The 19,627-nt window shown below is 38.2% G+C and overlaps 1 protein-coding gene across 5 annotated transcripts in view; it reads left to right on the top strand.

Moving 5' to 3' along the window:
- Window positions 1–19,627, top strand: part of ACACA (acetyl-CoA carboxylase alpha) — a 229,585-nt gene that overhangs the window by 65,369 nt on the left and 144,589 nt on the right. For all 5 annotated transcript variants that reach the window (XM_037070311.1, XM_037070313.1, XM_037070309.1 and 2 more), the window contains 11 exons: window positions 2,171–2,321; window positions 3,092–3,195; window positions 5,371–5,452; window positions 5,897–6,042; window positions 6,833–6,983; window positions 8,469–8,603; window positions 8,955–9,101; window positions 9,434–9,622; window positions 10,303–10,403; window positions 11,131–11,219; window positions 15,723–15,847. In XM_037070311.1, the coding sequence (XP_036926206.1) occupies window positions 2,171–2,321; window positions 3,092–3,195; window positions 5,371–5,452; window positions 5,897–6,042; window positions 6,833–6,983; window positions 8,469–8,603; window positions 8,955–9,101; window positions 9,434–9,622; window positions 10,303–10,403; window positions 11,131–11,219; window positions 15,723–15,847 (1,420 nt within the window). The remainder of the gene's footprint in view (window positions 1–2,170; window positions 2,322–3,091; window positions 3,196–5,370; window positions 5,453–5,896; window positions 6,043–6,832; window positions 6,984–8,468; window positions 8,604–8,954; window positions 9,102–9,433; window positions 9,623–10,302; window positions 10,404–11,130; window positions 11,220–15,722; window positions 15,848–19,627) is intronic.

Consider the following 19,627-nt stretch of genomic DNA (forward strand, 5'->3'; position numbering starts at 1 on the left):
TATGCTAGAGTTTACAAATTGGTGGCCTTCCAACTAGTCACAGTCACAGATGTGTTTGATTGGCTTACAAAGTGTTTGTGTTTTAAAAATTCCCAGTATTTAGAAATTGGGAGATTAAAATAAATGTATGGATTTCTGCCTTCTTTTTAAAAATGGTATGATAATAACATTGGTTTTTATATTGCACTTGGCAGAGTTAATAAAGCTTTGTGTGGCTGCTTCATTCGAAGGAAACATGGTCTCTAGTGCACACAGACCCCATCCAGTCTGCCTCCGTCATTTACGTTCTCCAAGTAGTGTCTGTTGATTGGGGTTTAGGTTTATAGTTCTGCTTAGGCCGACCACTGAGTATTTGCGGCAGGACATGTCCTATGACCTAGTCCAGAACCCTTGCTCTTTACTTCCTGACCTGCTCTGTACATTTTTTCTAACTAGGTGTGAAGCTAACTAGGTTAACTTTTAGAATATTAAAAATATGATCTTAAAAAATATGATCTTTACAGTAGCTTTCTTCTTGATTTCATGTCAAAAGTTCATTCCTCAGCTCAGAGTTTCTTCTTTCCTTTATAACATTCTTCATACTCATTTTTATTCTTACTTATATATTTTTTTCTTATTCATAGCATTTCTTATATTCTTGTTCTCTAGAATAGCCCCAACCATGAGAACAGGACCATGTTCACTTTGTTGCTGCTGTATTCCCTGAACACAGTAAGTGTTCAGTAAACGTTTGTCGAATGAATGGATTTGCCCCTAGTTCCTGTCCTCATACCCTCTGCTTCAATACTTCCCTGAACACAACCCATATTTTCTTCCTTCTTTCGCTTTGTTCTTGATATTCCATCCATTTATTCATTCACTCTAGTAAAAAGATTTGCTGAATATCTACTGTTTATGGCAATAAAAGAAGGACAAAAATAGGGTCTCTGCCTTCATGGAACTTTAGAATCCAGAGGAAAAGAGGCAAATAAACAATTAAGCACAATGTAAAGTTGCTATCTATGATAGTGGGATTATGTAAGGATGTTACAGGAACATATAGCCGAGTCAGCTAATTCCGTCTAGAGAGGGTCCAGGAAGATTTCCCAGGAAGAAGTGGCATCTCAACTGATTTCTAAAAAGTATATGAAAATAAGCCAGGCCAAGAGAGGGCACAGAGAGGAAGGTAGAGGTGGGAGAGTGAAGAAGGTTCTAGGCTGAGAGAATGCCTGGGCCACCCAGTGTTCTATTTCTATCACAGTCATATTCCCAGCTATACTTTTATCCCTCATCAGATTCCACATTCTTCATGAAATCAGAGAGGTGGATTTTCCCCCTTCTTAGGACCTCTCTAGCACTTTGCTTATTTCTCTCTACTGGCATTTGTGTCTACATTCTCTCTTCCTTACGAGTCTAGTATGCGTCTTGACTCTGTGATGTGCATAATAAGTATTTGTTGAAGTAAGGACCTATTCTGTGAAGGATAGACACTAGACAGAAATACACCCCCCAAAAAAAAACCCACAAAAAGCAAACAAAAAAACCCTAGTATTTGAAATTCTGTTAAGATTGGATTATTTGACACTTAACTGAGGAGTAATAAAAGGAATGAGCAGTCATTTCCCGGACATCTAAAATGCAGCTAAAAGAAACATTCTCTCATGAAGTGTCAGGCTGATACCTATCTAACCAGCCAGTTGCCTCATTATATGGAAACTTTTAAATTAACATATAAGCATGTGTGAAAATTCATTGGACAGTATGCCTAAGTATAATTCAGTATATGTAAATTATACCTTAATAAAATAAATAAGGTGTAAGGAGAAGAGAATTATGCTCTAATTCTAGTTAGCCATAGACAAATGGATGGAATGATGGATACCTAGTAAGTGAAAGCCGAGGGCTGCACATAATTTGTCCTGTACTCCATGTAATGAAATGCATGTGATTTGCTGATGCACTCATGGTAATATCAGTCAGAATCCATAAACATACTGACTTACTATAAATTATCCCATCAGGAATGCATGTGAATGAGCAACTTATACTTGCACCCTTATTTGTTCTTAGAACTGTCTGTCCCTCTCCCCTTCCTCCTAAGACTCCAAAGGAATGAAACAATTCTTTAAAATGATTGAAAAGCACTAAAACTTTTGTTGCTGAAACAGATCTGCTTTTGTTCTTCTCCCAGAAACATGGTGGTGGCTTTGAAGGAGCTGTCTATTCGGGGTGACTTTCGAACTACGGTTGAATACCTGATCAAATTATTAGAGACTGAAAGCTTTCAATTGAATAGAATTGACACTGGCTGGCTTGACAGACTGATAGCAGAAAAAGTACAGGTGTGTATTGCTCCATTTGCACAGCTCCTGGGGTAGGGTTTTTATAGGCTTGTGGTGTGATCAGTCTGTGTCACTAGATAAAATTTATCTGATTCTAATGTAAATCGTTCTTGATCTACTTGGAAAAAAATCTAGGAGTCTAAATCTAATCTCCATTTAGCACTGTAAGAGTTCTTGTGCCCGTGTTACACAGTCATCTTCTATGTAGTAGTAGCTTGCAGAGAGGCGCAGAAGGATTGAGATCCTTTCTCTTCCTCATTTGGTGTTAAATCTGGCTTACAGTTCCCAACTCCCCCATCTGTCTAACAGATGCTCATGAGCAGGGCCTCATATAAATCAGCAGAGTTACCCCTTGTTCCTGAATTGCTGGGCTATTCTAAATTACTAAAGATTTTGTGAAAAATCATTAGGTTTAATTAAGCTATCTAAAAGTCCAAATTTTGTTTATATACTATTTTTCTTTGAGGTTATCAGTAGCCAAATATCTATACCTTTTTGAGTTTATTTCAGACAAAGGCTTGTTTTTGACCTGCTCTTTGATTGGTTCAGTGGAAACCTTAGGGAGAGTTGTTTTTCATCTCTCTTCAAATGAGGCCTCTGTTCAGATTCTAAAGTAAATGTGTTTTTGTCTCAAAAATCACTTTGGCAATGAAGATGGAGATCCTCCATGCTAGCTGTATCTTCACAGCAAATTTGAGCGCGATTTAAGTTGAAAGGCCATGGTGCCAAGTGACCATGCTTTTAATCTGCCCTGTGTTTCTTTCTTTCAGGCAGAGCGACCTGACACCATGTTGGGAATTGTCTGTGGGGCTCTGCATGTGGCTGATGTGAGCCTGCGGAACAGCATCTCTAACTTCCTTCACTCCTTAGAAAGGTAGGCTTTGTTTTTCATAGGTTGTGCAAGTTAACCAATGGACCTGAGTACAGGACTGAAGTGAAGTTCAAAGACCCATTTAATTTTTTCCCTACTTCTGGCAGCTTGTTATTGCTGCCTGTTATTCATTGGCCCATGGGTATGGGAGAAAAGAGATGTAGGAGTTTATGGCAGATTATTTGGGACTCTACTGCGGATTCTAGAAATTAGCTTATGCTGCAGTTAGAACGCTGCTGGAGTAAACATTCTGTCCAGTACAAGCATCACATTTTTCTAATCCCTGCTGAGGGAAATCTGGTGTTTCTCTTTAGTAGTGAACCCTGAATATTTTATATTTACCTGCAATGCCTTTTAAGAATTAATAATTGAGGCTCATATTCAGGGTAATCTCATATGTCTTTCACGTAGAAGACCAGATTGTATGGGGCTAAACTAAGCTCTGCCTTTGAGTCCCTGAAAGAATGGTCCAAGGGGCTAATCATTTATATATATATATATATATATATATATATATATATATATATATATATATATGATTTTATTTATTAATTTTTAGAGAGAAGATGGGTGGGAGAAAGAGAGAGAGAGAAACATCAGAGTGTGGTTTCTTCTCATGCACCCCCAACTTGGAACCTGGCTCATGTGCCCTGACTGGGAATCAAACCAGTGACTTTTCAGTTCTCAGGCCAGTGTTCAATCCACTGAGCCACACCAGCCAGGGCAAGGCTAATCATTTTAAAGAACTTTAATCACAGGCACTTTGTTTCCTCATGCTCCCTTTTGAGGTATCTGAAAGAAAGAAAAGAAAAATTTTAAAAATTGAACTGGGAGCATTTGCCAGTATGGTTCAGTTGGTTAGTGTTGTCCCATAAACCAAAAGGTAGTGGGTTTGATTCCTGGTCAGGGCGCATGCATACCTAGGTTGCCAGTTCGGTCCTTGGTTGGGGCACGTATGAGAGGCAGCTGATTGATGTTTCTCTCACACATTGAAATTTCTGTCCTTCCTCTCTCTATAAAATCAGTGAGCATGTCCTCAGGTGAGGATTCAAAAAAGAAAATTGAACTGAGATGTCACAGTTATTCAAGTCTTATGATAAATGTCTTTCACTTTGTTATTCTGATGCACTAAACCCTTTAGAAGCTCATATTACCCTTTTATATCAAAACTAAACCCCTAGGTGTGACTTTTAACTCCTTAGATACTTTGGCGCCTTTTTACCAGTCCAATCTTACAAATTTCTATTTTGCAGCATGCGGTCTTTATCGCGTTAAATGGTTTCTACTAGTGTACAGATGCGCCATCCGTGATCTTCTCTACAAGCTCCCCTTCCTCTTTAACGTTATTTTGAATACTGTATTTTGAAATAATTTCAGACTGTGGAAGAGTCTAAACAACTTCAGTGCATTCTTTGCCCAGATTCACCATTTATTCACAGTCTGCCCCACTTGCTCTGTCGCTCCCTCTTTATTATCATCAAATTCTTTTTTGATGTTTCCTCCTTGGCAGTGTCCTTCCCTCTCCACCCAGGCATGTTCTGCTGCTTTTTCTTTAAGACCTCAAATAATATCCCAGTTGACAGGAGTAGATTAGGGTTGGTTGTACTGGGACATTTTTCTTTTTTTAAGTTTTACTTTTATTTTTAAGTACTTTATTTTTAAGTAATATAGTCACATGGTTCAAATTCAAAAGGCACAAAAGGCATACAATGAAAAGTCTCCTTTCCTTTGTTCCCAGTCCATCCAGTTTCTTTTCTTATAGTCAGTCTACATACCAGTTCCTTCTGTAACCTTCCAGACATTGTACATTTATATAATTATAAACAATTATATATAATTATATATATAGTTGTTTCTTCCCACTCCTACTTCTTAAAACCCAAATGGTAGCAAACTCTGAAACTGTTCTATACAATTTTACTTGCTTTCTTCATTATTTTGAGAATATTTTTATATTAGTACCAAAAAAATCTTCATTTTCTTTTTAATAGCTGCATAATATTCCATCACATGGCTTTTTTTCCCCATAATTTATGTACCAGTCCCATACTGATAGTCATTTAGGTGGTTTCCAGTATTGATATTCCAGGAATTGCTATAACCAATAACCTTTGAGATTCCCTTATAAACTTTTAGAACTTTTTAGAAGTAATGTATCTCACATTGTTGTTCTTTCAGGGGTCAAGTCCTTCCTGCCCATACACTTCTGAACACTGTAGATGTTGAACTTATCTATGAGGGAGTCAAGTATGTACTTAAGGTATGCTGAACTCCACTGAAGCCTATACCTTATTTTTTATCTCTCTTTGTTAGCTTGTTTCCTGTAGGTCAAGAGATAGGGGGAGAAGTTTGGTTCACTGCAGGACTGTGTTAGTGAAATTATAGTCATTATTTGTGTCAAAAGCCAGAAGAAATATTTGATGGTTTTCTGAAAATATTTTGTTTGTTCCTCAATGTTACATATGGAACAGAGAGATTAAGGAGACAGAGAATAACCAGACCGGGAAAGCATGTAAGGTCACCCTGTTTGCTTGAAGCAGGGCTGGGCCCTACCCACAGACACCAATACCAAGGACACCAGTGCCATGAATTTCCTTTCCCTCTGACAGATCTTTTTTTCCTATATTTTTGAGATACTGAATTATTTTCTGGGACTCCACCTTGAAGGGCTACTAACTTGTCCCTGGTGGTTTTCATTCTCTAGGTGACTCGACAGTCCCCTAACTCCTATGTGGTGATCATGAATGGCTCCTGTGTGGAGGTGGATGTGCATCGGCTGAGTGATGGAGGACTGCTCTTGTCCTACGATGGCAGCAGTTACACCACGTACATGAAGGAAGAAGTAGATAGGTGAGTGGCTGTGTGAGGGCCAGTTGCTGGTCATTGTGTCACCTTTTCCTCTCAGTAGTCACTAGCTCTTGGGATTTTTCAAGGTCTTTTGGTATTCTCTTTTAATTAAAAAAAATAATACATGCACTTAACGAAAATCTCAAGAGTACAAAAAGTGTTTACAATGAAAAACATTGTGTCTCTGCCACTCCAATGTGGGTAGATATGAAAAATAAGTTCTCTTCTATATAAACACCCACTGTTAACAGTTTCTTATGTATTGAAATTTTGAATGCATCTACAAATTACATATATGTACATACTGTGTTTTTCTTTTAAAGGCATTCACAAATAAAAATTGTTTAGCTAGTGTTTTGCATCTTATTTTTTTCCTTAACAATCAATGTTATTGTGACAGTTAAATGAATTAACATATGTAAAATGCTTAGAACTTAGGGCATAGTAAGGGTTCAAGAAATGTTAGCTATTACATCATCATCATCTTTGTGTATTTTTTTTAATAGGTACCTGCCTTTTGCAATGGTTGCATAGTATTCCATTATGTGGGTATATCATAATTGATTTGCCCTGACCCTTGTTGAAGCAAATTTTGTTACTTGGCATTGTAGATGAAGATGGAATGAATATCCTGTGTGCATGTATTTGTATGGAATTAAGTTTTTAGCTTGCTTGCTTTCTTTCTTTCTTTCTTTCTTTCTTTCTTTCTTATTTTTTTAAGACTGGCACTATTCTACCTTTCTGTTACAGCCTGAGTGCTTTATTGGCTTACCTACTTCCACTTATCTCCTAGATATCGCATCACGATTGGCAATAAAACCTGTGTGTTTGAGAAGGAGAATGACCCTTCAGTGATGCGGTCACCTTCTGCTGGAAAGTTAATCCAGTACATTGTGGAGGACGGAGGCCATGTGTTTGCTGGCCAGTGCTATGCTGAGATTGAGGTCAGGGGGGTGATTGGGCTTTGGGTCATGGGAGGGAAGGTAGGAATGGGATTGTCTGGGATGGGCTAGGACTGAAGAGTAACTGAAAGTTAATAGAAAATAGACAGGAAGGAGTATCAGTTAATCTCACGAGGGTTAGGAACCTTAAGGTTTCAACATCAAATACAAAGCTCACAATTTTTCTTTGACAGATGAGGAATCTCTAGCTCTAAAAGTAGATACTAGGCATCAGCACTTATTGTGTGTTAGGAATTGATTGTGCTAAGTGTTGATTCTACAGGAAAATATATAATAGGTAGAAGGGGAACACAAAACAGACAAGTAATGAATTATGAATTCTTATAGAGCTAACACAGAATGCAGAGGACCACCTAACCTAGATCAGTGCAGGGCTGGATGGATGTGGGTAGTTAATAAGGGAAGACTTCCTGCTAAGAGGGGTCTTTGATCTTAGTTTTGAGAGATAGATAATATAATTGACTAGGTGAAGAAGAAGGAGGAAGAATGTTTAAAGGTGAGGGAACAGCCATGTAATAAAGGCACAGAAGCAAGATAGTATGGTATATTTAGGGAACTGCAAGTACATATTGGTATTGCTTGAGAATGGAATCAACTTTAATGGGAAATAGCAAGTAAAGATGCTAAATAAATGGAGTTTGAGATCATGAAGGACCTTATAAAACATACTAAGAAAGCTTAGACTACCTTGGAAGGATTTTACAGGGAAAAGTGATATGAGACTTCCGGTCAAGATGGAGGCATAAGTAGACATGCTTCACCTTCTTGCACAACCCTAAGAAGGATCACAACTAACTTCAAAACAAAAAACACCCAGAACTGCCAGAAAATTGAACCATATGGAAGTCCGTCAACCAAGGATTTAAAGAAGCCATATTCATCCAGATTGGTAGGAGGGATGGAGACAGGGAGCGGGGCGAAGAAGACACAGTGTGGCAGTGGTGAGGGGAGTCTGTTGGGAGGTTTTGGAGTACTCTAGGCCAGAAGTGATGAGGGCCTAAACAAAACAGCTGGCAAGAGAAGATTTTTGAGAGAGGTTTAGAAGATGTATTTGGCTGGGCTTCATAATTGTTAGATAAGGGGGAAAGAAGAGTAAAGAATGACTCTTAGGTTTTAGCCTGGGTATCTTATATAGACAGTCAAAGAGAGCATTTAGATCTGAGAGTATGAGAAGGCTAAATTGTTCATCATTTCTAAAAACAAAACAAGTACACAAACTATTGCAAAATGAATGTAAATATTAAAAACAGGAAATGTCAGTAGCTGTCATTAATCTCTGAAGCTAGGTCCTGAAAGATTTTCAAATTGTCTTTCTTGGTAGCTTCTTGGACATTTTGATCGATTTCCATTTTTCTGGGTTGAATAAGATAGAGTTCAACTTAGATGTTGAGAAAAAACTGACCTCTTTAAATCATTCATCTGTGTAAAGAGAAGTCACATTCTAATTTTATTTATTTTTCCTTATAGGTGATGAAGATGGTAATGACTTTAACAGCCATAGAGTCTGGCTGTGTTCATTATGTCAAGCGTCCTGGAGCAGCTCTTGACCCAGGCTGTGTAATAGCCAAAATGCAGTTGGATAACCCCAGCAAGGTCCAGCAGGTAAGTAGGAAGGTGCTTTTAATAGTGCTTTCCAAGGGCTAGCTGCATGACAGAGTAATTTGGAGGGGCAGGTGATTTCAGTGCTTGGTTTTCCAGTTTTTCTTAAGATTTTTCCTCTCAGATCTTGTGCCTTACATATTTTGAAACTATAGTTTGCCAGATTTGCTATGATAGTAGGATTCTATGACTTTTTTTTTCGTAAGGCTTCCTCCATTGACTTCTTTCTTTAGAGCTGCGAATGGTAAAGGATGTCTTGATTTTTGAATTATGATTCTAAGTTGCAGTGGTGTGTTTGTACCCTGCATAGAAAGCAGTGGATGACTTGATTTCTCTTGTGTTTGGGGTTGACAGGCTGAGCTTCACACCGGTAGCCTGCCACAGATCCAGAGCACAGCGCTTCAAGGGGAGAAGCTCCATCGAGTGTTCCACTATGTCCTGGATAATCTGGTCAACGTGATGAATGGATACTGCCTTCCAGATCCTTTCTTTAGCAGCAGGGTATGAATTGCTTCTCTTGGGGAAGGGATATACAAATAAGGTAAGGAACCAGTTCTCCAAGATAGTTTAAAAGTCACATAAGGATTTTTTTTTAGATGGACCTCTTTTTCCTTTAGTTGTGGGATTTGAAATCTTTAAATTCTTGCTTCTTATCCATGTCATTGACTTCACATTTAATTGGGAACTAAACCAGAGCACAAGGGCTATGTTAGATTTTTTTATTGCAATTTCAAAGTAAGTTGATATATGATAGTGAGTTCAGATATATCATTTTATTTTGGGGATTGTCTTATTTTTGTCCAGATGCTATTTTATTATTTCCTTCTTCTTAGGTAAAAGACTGGGTAGAGCGGTTGATGAAGACCCTCAGAGATCCCTCCTTACCTCTCCTAGAATTGCAAGATATCATGACCAGCGTCTCTGGCCGCATACCCCCCAATGTGGAGAAGTCTATTAAGAAGGAAATGGCTCAGTATGCTAGCAACATCACATCAGTCCTCTGTCAGTTTCCCAGCCAGCAGGTATTTATAGAGTGACACTCATTTTCTAATGGCTACCAATTCTGGAGTTCATGTTGTAGGATTCTTTCCTGTTCGGCTCCTCTTTACTGTCTGGATGTTGTGTTATAATGTTAAGCATTGTTGACCTCAAAAAAACTGCCTCAGAGTACAACAAGTCCAGTAGAAGTACTGTATGTGAAATATAAAGTATCTGTGGTTATGAGAAAAGGATATTGGCCACATACTCCATACAGGTTTGTTCCTGAGACTCTACCTTAATCAGAGGTGTTTTTGTAATCTGAAATAGAGGGGTGTCCACAGTTTTCTTATCAAAGAGTTCTTTACCACCTCAGCAGCATGCTTTTCCTTTGGCTGTAAAGCAGATTTACATGTAGGCAATAAAGCCAGGCAAGTGGGGAGTAAAGTTTGGACCCTTGGCATATCTTACTTATCATGGACTCTGGTAGTTTTTGTGATACACTCATTAGTTCATCTGGGAAAGGGTGAAAAGAAATAAAAGTTGCTTGCTTATTTAATACAAGCCCTTAAACTATGCCTAGTAACTTCCAGCTCCTCCCATATAAGAGAGAGAAATTATGTTATAACAAAGAAGATTCCTAGTGGTGATGTTATTACACAGGTTAATACTTTGGTTCTCTTTGGTGGGTTGGACTTCATTTTTTCTCTTTCTTATGCTTTAGATTGCCAACATCCTAGACAGCCATGCAGCTACGCTGAACCGGAAATCTGAAAGGGAAGTCTTCTTCATGAACACTCAGAGTATTGTCCAGCTGGTACAGAGGTAGTTACATGTAACTCCAGATTCCCAGAACTGTCCATCCTCGTACCTTCCTTTCTTCTAAGTAGTCACAAAGGGATTTTCTTCAGCTTTGACTTAGCTAAATTAGAAAGCACCTATTATATCTTGGGAAATACCTTATATCTTCTAAATAAGTATCTTAGAATTGTGAGCTAACTCTTAATATTTTCGATGACTTCTTTGTATTCTACATCTTTTTGTTAATTATTAAGGCACAGAAATTTCATTTTCTTTTTCCTTGCTATTTTGATGAAATTCCTAATTTTTCTTCTGGCACAGGACCCGAGGTAACACCCCTGTTTCTTAGCTTATGGAGCCAAGCACCGTGCCAAAGGGAGACACTCATAAATTTTTCAGCCCTCTCTTAGCCCTTTCACGGGCGTGGCAATCATTTCTACTTACCAGTGGGAATTGAACCAGTGTATTGTTTGTTAGGTAGGGCTATCAAGTGGGTTTTGCTCACTTTTTTTCTTTTTCTTTATAAAAAAAATCTTATCTTTAGCCAGATTTCTTTCAGGTTTAGGATTTTAATTAATCCTGGTTGGTTGGTTATAGGCTGGCCTCTGTCCTGCCCAATATTCAGAGGGAAAGCAGTTGAGTGAAAAGTATGGAAAGTAAATCTGGGCTCTGGGTTTATTATTTAATAGTCTGTTATTTAACAGTGTAAGCCTGTCAGGTTGTTCAGCGGAGACTTCTTCTATTTGCCTAGGTACCGAAGTGGCATCCGAGGCCACATGAAGGCTGTGGTGATGGATCTGCTGCGGCAGTACCTGCGAGTGGAGACGCAGTTCCAGAACGGTAGGCCTCTTCCTGAGGACTCTGTCTGAGAAAGCGTCTCTGTAGGGCTGCCCAACAGCCGAGCCAGTTCGTCCTGTCCCTGACACTTACCATTAGCAAACTCTTCCTCCTTTCCCAGCTCCCTTAAAAATTAAACCTCTGTATCCTGCTACTGCCAAAGAAATATTTCTTGGTAACAGGAATTACTAGGATCAGAGGAAGTAAAAAAAAGCATATTTACCCAGGGGAGAGACACTGCATAGAAAGAAAGCAATGATACCAAGTGTTTTCTTTTTGACACTTTTTATTGTGTAGCATCCATACAGGGAAATAAATAAAATAAACATCCATGTAACTACCACCTTTCTTAAATAGAACATGTTTTGGTCCCTTTCAAGGTTCCTATGTGCCCTCCTCAGAAACAGCTACTAAGCTGAATTTTATGTTAATCATTCTTTGGCTTTTCTTTACATTTATCACAAAACTTTTTGCCTTTTCTGTTTTTCAACTTGTTTCAACAGCAAAACACAGCTTGATGAGATTGTGAATCCATGTGCTTCTGGGGAAAGGGCTGAGATCATTTTTCTAGTAGAGACTGAGAAACCCTATCTGAAGAGCTTGCCTGTCAGCAGCTAATCCAGGGATTGAACCACGGGGATCTGAAAAAGGTTCAGGTTTTCCACCACTTTGTAGTGTATCATTTAGGTAGAGTTTATCCCTGGCTTTCTCTGAAGAGCTACTCTAAAGGATGTATGAAGTGTGAAACACCCTGGCTAAGATTCTGGGGGTATATACTGCTGGTATTACTTGCTGCCACAAGATGGCAGTGAAACATCATATAATTTGAAATACTACCTAACATTTTCTTTTACCTTGCATCCTTTAAAGGATGGCTCTGCCACTCACAACCAGCAAAAATCCTCAAGAAAATATTAGCATACTGAATCCAGCAATGTATAAAATAATACAGCAAACCCAAGTTGGCTTTATCCCACTAATGTAAGCTTGAGTAATACTGAAAAAAACAATTATTGTAATTTATCATGTAATAACTTTAAAAGAGGAAAAAAACATGATCATCATATCTATATATGGGGAAGAAAGCATTTGACAAAATTTAATATTCATTCATGAAAACTCTTGGCAAATGAAAAATGAAATGGAACTTCTTTAATCATGTAAAGGTTCTCCGACAAAAATCTATAGGATACATAATGGTAAAATGTTAAAAGTACTCTCTTTAAGACTAAGAACAATACAAGGACACCTGCTATCACTAATATTCAGCATCATCCTGGATGTCCTAGTTAATGCAGTAAGACAAGAAAAAGAAAGTTATGAGGACAGGAAAGGAGTAAGGAAATAGATCTGCCACCATTAGATATGACATGGTATCTACCCAGAAAGCCTCAGAGAATCCATATATTTATTATTAGAATGATTTTAAGTTTAGCAACGTTGCTACGTACAAAAGTCAATATATAAAATTCCCTGTATTTCTTTATAGCAGAACAGTTATTTAGAAGAGCAATTTAGAAAAATGTACCATTTAAAATAGCAACCCAGACTAATAAACACTAAGGAATAAATCTAATAAAAAATGTACAAGCCTTTTTGGAGAAAATTATAACTTGTTAGCAATAATAAAGAAAATCTAAATAAATAATCATGGTCTTAGATTGGAATATATACTTGCAAAATGCTAATTCTTTCTAAAGTCATTTGCAGATTTATTAACATTGTAATAAAAATCCTAGTATGGTATTTTCATGCAATTTATCAAGCTAATTCTAAAATTCTCATGAAAGAAAAGCCTGATAGTAATCAAGTAGCTGAGAAATATAAGATAAAGGGATTTGTCCAGTCAAATATCAAGATTAAATGTATAGGCATATTCATGAAGAGATAATAATATTAGTGTCGGTATAGAGTAATAGACCAATAGAACATAATAACTCAGAAATAGGTCCACACATATGTGAAAACTTACTTTATAGTAGAGCAAGCATTCATTTGCAAAACCAAAAGAAGAAATTGGATCCATTTCTTATACCATATACATACAAAAATCAATTCCAGATGAATTAAAGCCTTAAACATGTACTAAAGAGGCAGAACTATTAAATTTTTAGGGGAATGTTCTTATGACCTCAGGGTAAGGATGATTTTATCATATAAGACATAGCAAGTGCAACCTATAAAGACAAAGGCTAATTAATTTGACCCCACTTGAGAACTTCTGTTTATGAAAAGATAGCATGAAAAGAGTGAAAATACAAGCCACACAGTGGGAGAAGATATTTACAAAACATATACCTAAGAAAAGATCAATATCTACAATCTATAGCGAAATCCTATGAATCAGTAAGTAAAGGACAACCTAAGAGAGAAAAGATTGAAAAGATCTGAAGAGATAATTCACAGAAAGGGAAACACAAACTTCTGAAAAGATGTTCAATCTCAGTATTAATTAGAGAATTGTGAGCCAAAACCACAATGAGACTGGCAAGAATTAAAAAGGCACACTGCTTCCACCGCTTCTGTAAGCGGAAATGCAAATTTCCAACAAGCAGACCACTTTGGAAAATGGTTTGTGAAGACTTCATAGAAGAGTCGAGCTTCTGTATCCTCTTCAACCTCCCAGTTTCACTCTAGGGTAATACACTCTAGAGCGCCTCTCCCACGTGCTTATTAGGAGATATGCATAGGACTCTTTGTGGCAGCATCGTTCACAGTGGTGAAGAAGACAGGAAACAATCTAAATATACACGAGTAGAACAGATCATTGAATTTTAGTACAGTGTATTTTATATCTACAGTGGATTACTATACGGCAGTGAAAATGATGACCCAAGGCATACAGTGAACGAAAGGATGACACTCAAAATGCAATGTTCAGGGAAAGGTCTATACACAATGATTCCATTGTAACCAAGTTGAAAAACAGAAAAGGCAAAAGTTTTGTGATAAATGTAAAGAAAAGCCAAAGAATGATTAACATAAAATTCAGCTTAGTAGTTGTTTCTGAGGAGGAACCTTGAAAGGGACCAAAACATGTTCTATTTAAGAAAGGTAGTAGTTACATGGATGTTTATTTTATTTATTTCTCTGTATGGATGCTACACAATAAAAAGTTTCAAAAAGAAAACACTTGGTATCGTTGCTTTCTTTCTGTGTAGTGTCTCTCCCCTGGGTAAAATTCTTTTTTTACTTCCTCTGATCCTAGTAATTCCTGTTACCAAGAAATATTTCTGTTGGCACTTCAAAGCTAAGTCTTAGTTGGGAGAAACAGAAATTTATATAGGACTTTTTAAACAGCCTCCATTTATTTCTGAACAGCTCTTCTATTAAATTGGCAGCTTTTTAGATATTGTAGTCCACTGTTTTTCACATGTTTAGTTTCATTTTGAAAGAACAAATCTTACATCGGTCTTTGATATTTAAAACAGATAAAAGCAGAGTTGCCTTGGTTGAGTGTAGTTAGTACTCTAGGAATCCCTGGTAATGCAGTTTGAATGCCACTGTTTTGTTTTGTAACTTAATATGGAATCTGAACTGAGGCAGTAATCTCTTCGTATTGTTATGATTTCATAAAATTCTGACCCTTGAGACTACTCACAATCTCTAATTCTCCTTTACTTGGAAATCTGATTCTGAGGAAAGCTGTTTCCTGAAGAAGTGGCTATTACTTGTATCTCATGGTAGATATCATCACAGTAGATCTGAAGCTTATGCTTCTGTTGCAAAACATAGCTTTCCTGGCCAGAATGAACTTGCCCCTGGTGGCCCTATGAAAGGCCAATAAAAATATGCATAACTGTGCTCTCCCTGCAGACCTTTTGGCTCAATGCAGGGCTCTCCTTGATCTCTGCCTTAGTCCGGATTTGGCATTCCTAGGCATTTCTTAGCTGTTTCATGGACTTACAAGGGAAAAGTGTTGATTCCAGGGGTAGCAGCCATCCTTCTTGTGGGTATTAATAAGTTTGTGTGGTTTTCTTTTTAACGAAAACTATTTCTTCTAGTTAGGATGAAACATTTTCAGTGAGTCAAACAGGGAACCAGACTCTTAAGTTGGATCATTGGGTTTAATGGTGTTGCCATTTCTTTTCAAGTAGCAGAACCTTCTCTTCTAGGGAAATCATTTCAGGAAACTAAAGGAGAGAGTTTAGAGTGAGGGTGGGGTGGTTGGAGTTACTCCTAACCCACTGGCCTCTCGGTACTCCCTCCTCCACCTCTCAATTTTTTTTAATGAAAATGAGGCTCAGACACATAAAGTGATTTGTCCAGGAGCACATGGTAAACCGGCAACAGGACTAGGCTTTGAGCTCAGGATTTACACCAGATTGCCTGACTCCTACCTAGTCCAGTGTTCTTTTTACTAAACCACACTGCCAATTCTGTCCAAATTCCTCCAACAAGATTTTCATGATATTTCCTCTCACAGCTTATCAGGTGAATTATAAATAGCATGTAAATGCGAACATTCATAGATGGGTGAGGACCATTTCTTTTTGCTGCTTGCAGGTCACTATGACAAATGTGTGTTCGCCCTTCGGGAGGAGAATAAGAGTGACATGAACACTGTGCTGAACTATATCTTCTCTCACGCTCAAGTCACCAAGAAGAATCTTCTGGTCACAATGCTTATTGTAAGTACAATTTGTCAGAACTTGTAAGGATGATTAATGATATGAAAAAAGTATTTCTCCTTTTGTTAGCTGTGGTCAAGAGAAAAATGCTGTCTTTTACAACTGTGGGATGAGTGGGGCTTGGTTTGTGGACTACAGTTTCTCACATCTTCCTTTGTCCTTGACCTAAAGGAAACTGCTCCAGTCAGGAAAGAATCATTCTGGCTATTAGGCATACAATCACACACAGAAACTCAAATCTCTTGACTACTTAGAGATGTCCTGTGCTCCTTCATTCCTGTTGCCACTCATGACAGTAGCTTTAAAATTTAGTCTTATTCAGTCACTGTACTTTTTCATTAGAACTCTCGTTTGTTCCATGAATGTCAGCAGTGAATCTCATGTCCAAAACTTAAAAGCAAAGAACGACTGTTTGAAATCCAGTACTGTCACTCCTCCACCAAAGAAAGCCATTTAAATGTATTCTGCATCTTCTTTGGTCCCTTTGGTTTTATTTACCTAGAAACCTAGCCTCAGGTTATTGTTTTGGCAGTAGATATGTACTTTTGTGCCCATAACTAGTAGTAATGAGAGTTTGTAGAAAGTGGGAATAAGGAGAGACTAGTAGGTGTGAATAGGACTAACGTATATTTGACTGGGGGGTGGAACTTTTAATTTTAAAGATGATTTATGAATCCTCATTCTTAGATTTTGCTGGTGAGTTAATTCTAGGAATCAGAGAACAACAGGGCTATTCTTAGAGTCTCCCCACCCCATGAACAATTGCCTTGCTTTTTGCATGTATGTCTTTTGCGGGGGACTAGAGTGCCTTTGGCTTCTAGATTTTCCTTTCTTGTCTCTGTGGAATTGGCATTTTTGGTACCTTAATTCCATCATTCCTTCTTGGAGGAAGAAACTATAAATCTTCACTGCTATTTTTTGTTTCATAGTTCAGAATGTAGGGACTCTGTCTTACATCTCTGGTTGACAGTAGTGTCACTGATTCAGTTAGCTGCCCAGCTGGTTAACTCTCTAGGACAGACCGTAGTTTTCAGACCATAAGATGCACCTGGGTTTTAGAGGGGGAAAATAGGGGAAAAAACTTGAAGCAAAAAATGTGGTAAAATATTTAATAACATAAATAACATAATATTTCACCAGTGTAAATGTAAATAGAACTCAACAGCTGCATTAACAACCATTATTCCTCCCAGATTTGGGGTGGGGGCAGAAAGGCACGTCCTACAGTCCAAAAAATATGGTAACCTTTTGTTAGACATTAGATACTTTTAAAAGTATTTAATTATAGGGAGAGTTCATTACCTTTGCTACCCTAGAATGGCTAGATGGTGGGGAAATCAGAAGATGCATTTGAAAGGAAAAAATATATATATCAGTACTATGTAATATTTCACTTTCCCCAAGTGACAGGTTTCGACAAAGAGGTGATACTATCTATGGCAACATGACTGATTTTTTTTCTCAATCCAAGAAGGACAATCTCTGATTAGTTAGACTTTCTGCTTTTTAATTTTAATACAAAAATTGCTAATTCTCATTTTGATAAAGCCAAGACTTTCTAGCAGAAAAGGGTAATGATGAGGGAGTGGAAGAATCTGTCAGTCTGACCCTAAAATGGGGTGGAATTTGCCTTTTTAGGAAGCTAATTATGGTGAGTTTTCATTTTATTATGATTACGTTTTTAAGGACTTAACAGTTTTCTGCACTAAAAATAGACCAAAGCCTGGAATCCTTGGAGCAGCAGAAGAGTAATGATCGTCCAAGACTGTCGCTGGGTTTCTTAAATTCTAATTTGTAAGATATAGGGGCTCGGCTCGCTCCTTTTGCGGAGTGATTGTAAGTAACGCTTGCCTTAAGAATCTCATTATTGGAACACGGAGCCATATTTCCTCTGAGAATTCTGGAGTAGCTTTGAGCCGGGGCTGTTCATTTCTCAAGTAATCACGCTGGTGTGATGGAGAGAGAAAATGGCAGCTGTTCGGAGCTCAGGCCTTCAATTTTCTTCAGAGTCCAGTCACTCAAGTGTGTAATTACACGGGGGTGCTGCAGAGGCGTTGGGCCCTGTCAGAGAACTGGTTTGAGGCTTTGCTTTCTGCTTTTGCCAGTCAGGACAGGCAGAAGCCAATGGGGCTCTGACTTGCTGCTGTTCTTTTTCTCTCCACCTTGTCATCATGATTACTTCTTACCTGTGTGGATAGTACCCAAACTTTCTTTCCAACAGGCTGAGCACTTTGTTAGTGTTTGGGTTTGCATGAATAGGATGGGGAGGAGAGGAACAGGAGGAGGAGGAGGCGGAAGAAGGTTGCAAATGTGAACCAGAAAGATGGATTTGTCCTTTTCTTTATGTTGGCATTTCACATTTTTCTTTTAAAAACAAAACAAAACTTGGTAAACATAGTAGGCTCTGTAGGCTTTCACATCATTAAATTTCTTTTGAACTATCAGCTGTTTGCACTGCATTTTAGAGATTTGGAGATCAAGAAGTTAACTGATTTGATTGAGCTGAGGTCCTGCTAGCAGTGACTTAAGGAGCAGGGATGAAAGCTCCAAATGTGCTCCTTTCTGATCTGAGTTTAATGAACGCCAGATACGGGCTTCCTCTTTCCTTCTGTGGCAATGCTCAGGTCCCCCCACCCCACATCTGCATAACTGGTGGTAGCTGGTAAAAGCCGTTTTAGTTGTGTGGATTACTCTTTCTGTCGGCCTTACTGTCTTTTACAGGTAGCGCCTGGACACGTTAGCACTGCTTGAATCCCCTAGTTTGTATTCTCAGCTGGTTTCACTTTCTTTGCTTACCTTGGCTTCCTGATTGGTGGTTATGTGCCCCGCATTCCAATCTCTGCTTTCTAGAAGTAAGAATGTTGACGGTGTGCTTTGCTGAGCTAGATGCTGATTTCAGGGGACTTTTGAACCTAAGAGTCAGAGGTCAAGAAAATCCGGGTTTCCATGAATCGGTGTCACAGAGCCGTGGGCTGCGCCGAGGAAGCCTTCATCCCTTTCAGGTATTAACATAACTTGCTTAGTGGTAACTTGCCTCAGGGATTCACAAGCAAGTATCTTCTAATCTTTCACCTTATCGGGATAGCAAAATATCAAGTAAAATGCCAATGTTCTGTCGAGTTTTCTCCATTTTGAGGAATATAATGCCACCGTTAAAAAAAGTCTGGAAGACTAAGAGTAAGTTTCATTTTTTTAAAGATCTTCTGATTTTTTAAATTTAATCTAGGAAAAAGCTTAGAACATTGTTTACTCTTACTTAGAGATATTTAGGAGACTCTTTAACCAGCTTAAGCAATTTGGAACCAGTAAAAACTAGCAGCATCCTCTTAGCTGCCTAGGTAGCCAAGTATGGAACACATATTCTAAAACCACCTTGACTTGAGTAGCTGTCTCCTCACAACTCATATCTTATTTCTGGAGTGGTCCACTTGAACATGATATAAACCGTGCTTTCTTGTGAGTAATGCCATGTCTCTGAGCCTCTGGGCCTCTGGGCCTCTAGTTTGGCTTAGACAGGGGTCATTTAAAAATGCTGATCTGTGCCTTTCCTTCCTCCCACTAACACGACTGCAAATAATTTTGTCCAGTGTGCGGTGAAGAAGAATGTTTTTCTCAGTGAACCCAATTTACTGAATAAGTGTGATATAAACTTCTTGTTAAATCTGTCCCATGACATTGTTAGAATGTCAGAATGCCCAGCTGTGACTGGAAGAAGCTTCCAGTCCATTGCTATTGGAATTAGTGCTTCACACAGCTGAACATAGTTAATGTCTTGAGTGT

Source organism: Sturnira hondurensis, unplaced genomic scaffold (genome assembly GCF_014824575.4).
Source record: "Sturnira hondurensis isolate 20B ecotype Veracruz unplaced genomic scaffold, ASM1482457v3 Scaffold0018728, whole genome shotgun sequence".
NCBI lineage: Eukaryota > Metazoa > Chordata > Mammalia > Chiroptera > Phyllostomidae > Sturnira > Sturnira hondurensis.